The sequence below is a fragment of the Mastomys coucha genome, unplaced genomic scaffold (genome assembly GCF_008632895.1).
Source record: "Mastomys coucha isolate ucsf_1 unplaced genomic scaffold, UCSF_Mcou_1 pScaffold5, whole genome shotgun sequence".
Lineage (NCBI taxonomy): Eukaryota > Metazoa > Chordata > Mammalia > Rodentia > Muridae > Mastomys > Mastomys coucha.
This window is the reverse complement of record NW_022196911.1, coordinates 55871361-55873860: the sequence shown is the minus strand read 5'-3', so window position 1 is coordinate 55873860 and position 2500 is coordinate 55871361. Positions and strand designations below refer to the sequence as shown.

Genomic DNA, 2500 nt, shown 5'->3' with positions numbered 1-2500 from the left:
GATGCCCTCTTCTGGTGCATCTGAAGACAGATACAGTGTACTTACATATAATAAATAAATAAATCTTTTAAAAAAAATATTTTTTAAGGACAGATATTTTCAAATATCAAAATATTTTGAAAGGACAGAACTGAGTTTGTGAATTCTTGTGGCATCCACATGCCCTCCCCCCACAATAATAATAATAATAATAATAATAATAATAATAATAATAATAATAATAATAATAATAGAAGAAGAGGAAGACTACAACAACGACAACGACGACTTAGTTCTGCTAAGTGGGAAAGTTTATTAGAATGAAACTCAGGGAGCAAGCCTGGAAATGAGCTAGGTTTGCAGAGTGCATTCCTAGTATACCTGAAGCCCTGGGTTAATCTATACTCTATAAACCAGGTATGGTAGCACATGCCTGTATTTGAAGTAATAAAGTGAAAAACAGTTCTGGAGATGTAGAAATAAAGTTTCACAGTAGAATAAGAGAGCCATATTCCAGCTCCTGTAAGCAGCAGCTTCAGACACTGAGAAGCTGTTAGCCAAGGACATTCTGTAAAAACAAAGTTCTGGTGGTCAGAATGTTGAGACAGAATGACCAGGCCATTCTGACTAAGCTAAGTAAGGCAAAAAAAAAAAAAAAAAAAAAAAAAAAAAAAAAAAAAAAAAAAAAAAAAAAAAAAAAAAAAAAATATATATATATATATATATATATATATATCATAAAGATAGGAGAAAGCATGCAAGTATATATATCATAAAGATAGGAGAAAGCATGCAAGGACATGTCTGGGTGGGCCCAAGCACACAAGGACGTGACTAGGCAAACGACCCAACTGAGTAATGGGCCATCTAGTCCTCTTAGATATGGTTTGAGGTCAGCCAGATGCTCTGTTTACTCAGAATAACACCAACATTAGGAATTCCTGCTATGATCTGCACATACTATAGTTGATATTTGAATTAGCCAATCATGTATAACTATGCTGATTCCTTTGTTCCCTCAGACCTTTTTCCTATATAAACCCCTAATCCCTGAGCCTCGTCATCGATTCCACTGTCTCTTGCATGAGATACGTGTCGACCCAGAGCTCTGATATTAAACTGCCTCATGTGTTTACATCAAGATGGTCTCTCATGTTTCCTTGGGTGCACATCCTCCCAAGATTTGAGTGGGGGTCTCCCCACGGGGGTCTTTCATAATCTCAGCACTGATGACTTGGAGCTAGAGAAGCCAGAGATGAAGTCTGTCAACTAGGTATCGAGTGCAGGGCCAGCCTTAGTTTCATGAGACCCTTTCTGTGGAGGGGAACAGGAGGAATTTACTCAGTGACTCAAACAGGATCAGAACCACTGATGCTGGAAAGATTTTAGAGCTGCGTTCTGCATTTCACCATGTTGATGAGTTGTAGGAAACCCCCAGTCTTCTATGTTCACACAGGTCTAGAGGATTGTATCAGACACTCATGAACAATTTTCTCTGCTCCCCAACGCTTGCAAAATTTGAGTACTCCAAGACTAGCGTGATCCTCCGCCAGATTTCCTTTTGTTGTTTTGTTCTTGTTTTGAGTTTTTTGTTTGTTTGTGCTTCATTTTTGTCTTTTTTTTTTTTTCTTTTTTTCGAGACAGGGTTTCTCTGTATAGCCCTGACTGTCCTGGAACTCACTCTGTAGACCAGGCTGGCCTCGAACTCAGAAATCCACCTGCCTCTGCCTCCCAAGTACTGGGATTAAAGGTGTGCACCATCACCGCCCAGCTTGTGCTTCATTTTTGAAGCATGGTTCACTATGTAGACCAGGCTGGCCTGAAACTCACAGCAATCTACCTCAACCTCCCAAATGCTGGGATTGCAGACCTGGGCTGTGTTGCCTAGCTAGAGGTCAAAAGAGGATGTCAGATTCCTTAGAACTAGAGTTTCAGATGATTGTGAGCTACCACGTGGTCCTCAGGAAGAGTAGTCACTGAGCTGTTTCTCCAGCCTGCTAAATCAGAATTAATGTAAAGGAACCAAGTAATTTCCCTTCTTTCTGTGCTCATTGTGCTTTCTCCCTATAACTTCAGAAAACTCTGGAACGAGAGACACAGCATTGTCAGGCATTGGTGATCTGGACCGACTGTGACAGAGAAGGTGAAAACATCGGATTTGAGATTGTCCATGTATGCAAGGCTGGTGAGTCTACTACTGAGCTTTTCTGCTTGGGGGCAGGATGTGGTCTGTCTTATTTAGGGTTTTATTACTGTGAAGAGACAGCATGAAAAACATTTAATTGGAGCCCGCTGGGATTAAAGGCATGTGCCACCACCGCCAGGCCCTTTGAGGTCTTATATGCTCATGCTAGGCCTAGTGTGGTAGTCTCCCCTTCTGCTTCCTGCGGATCAAAGTGGAAAACTCTCAGTTTTTTATCCAGTACTATGTCTGCCTGCATACCACCATGTTCATGACAATAATGGACTAAAACCCATTAAACTGTAAGCCAGTCCCATTTTTTTTTTTTTTTTTTTTTTT

General features: G+C 40.4%; 1 protein-coding gene across 5 annotated transcripts in view; it reads left to right on the top strand.

The window, feature by feature from the left end:
* Top3a (DNA topoisomerase III alpha) overlaps positions 1–2500 on the top strand; it is a 40839-nt gene that overhangs the window by 19854 nt on the left and 18485 nt on the right. For all 5 annotated transcript variants that reach the window (XM_031354873.1, XM_031354871.1, XM_031354868.1 and 2 more), the window contains one exon: positions 2056–2164. In XM_031354873.1, the coding sequence (XP_031210733.1) occupies positions 2056–2164 (109 nt within the window). The remainder of the gene's footprint in view (positions 1–2055; positions 2165–2500) is intronic.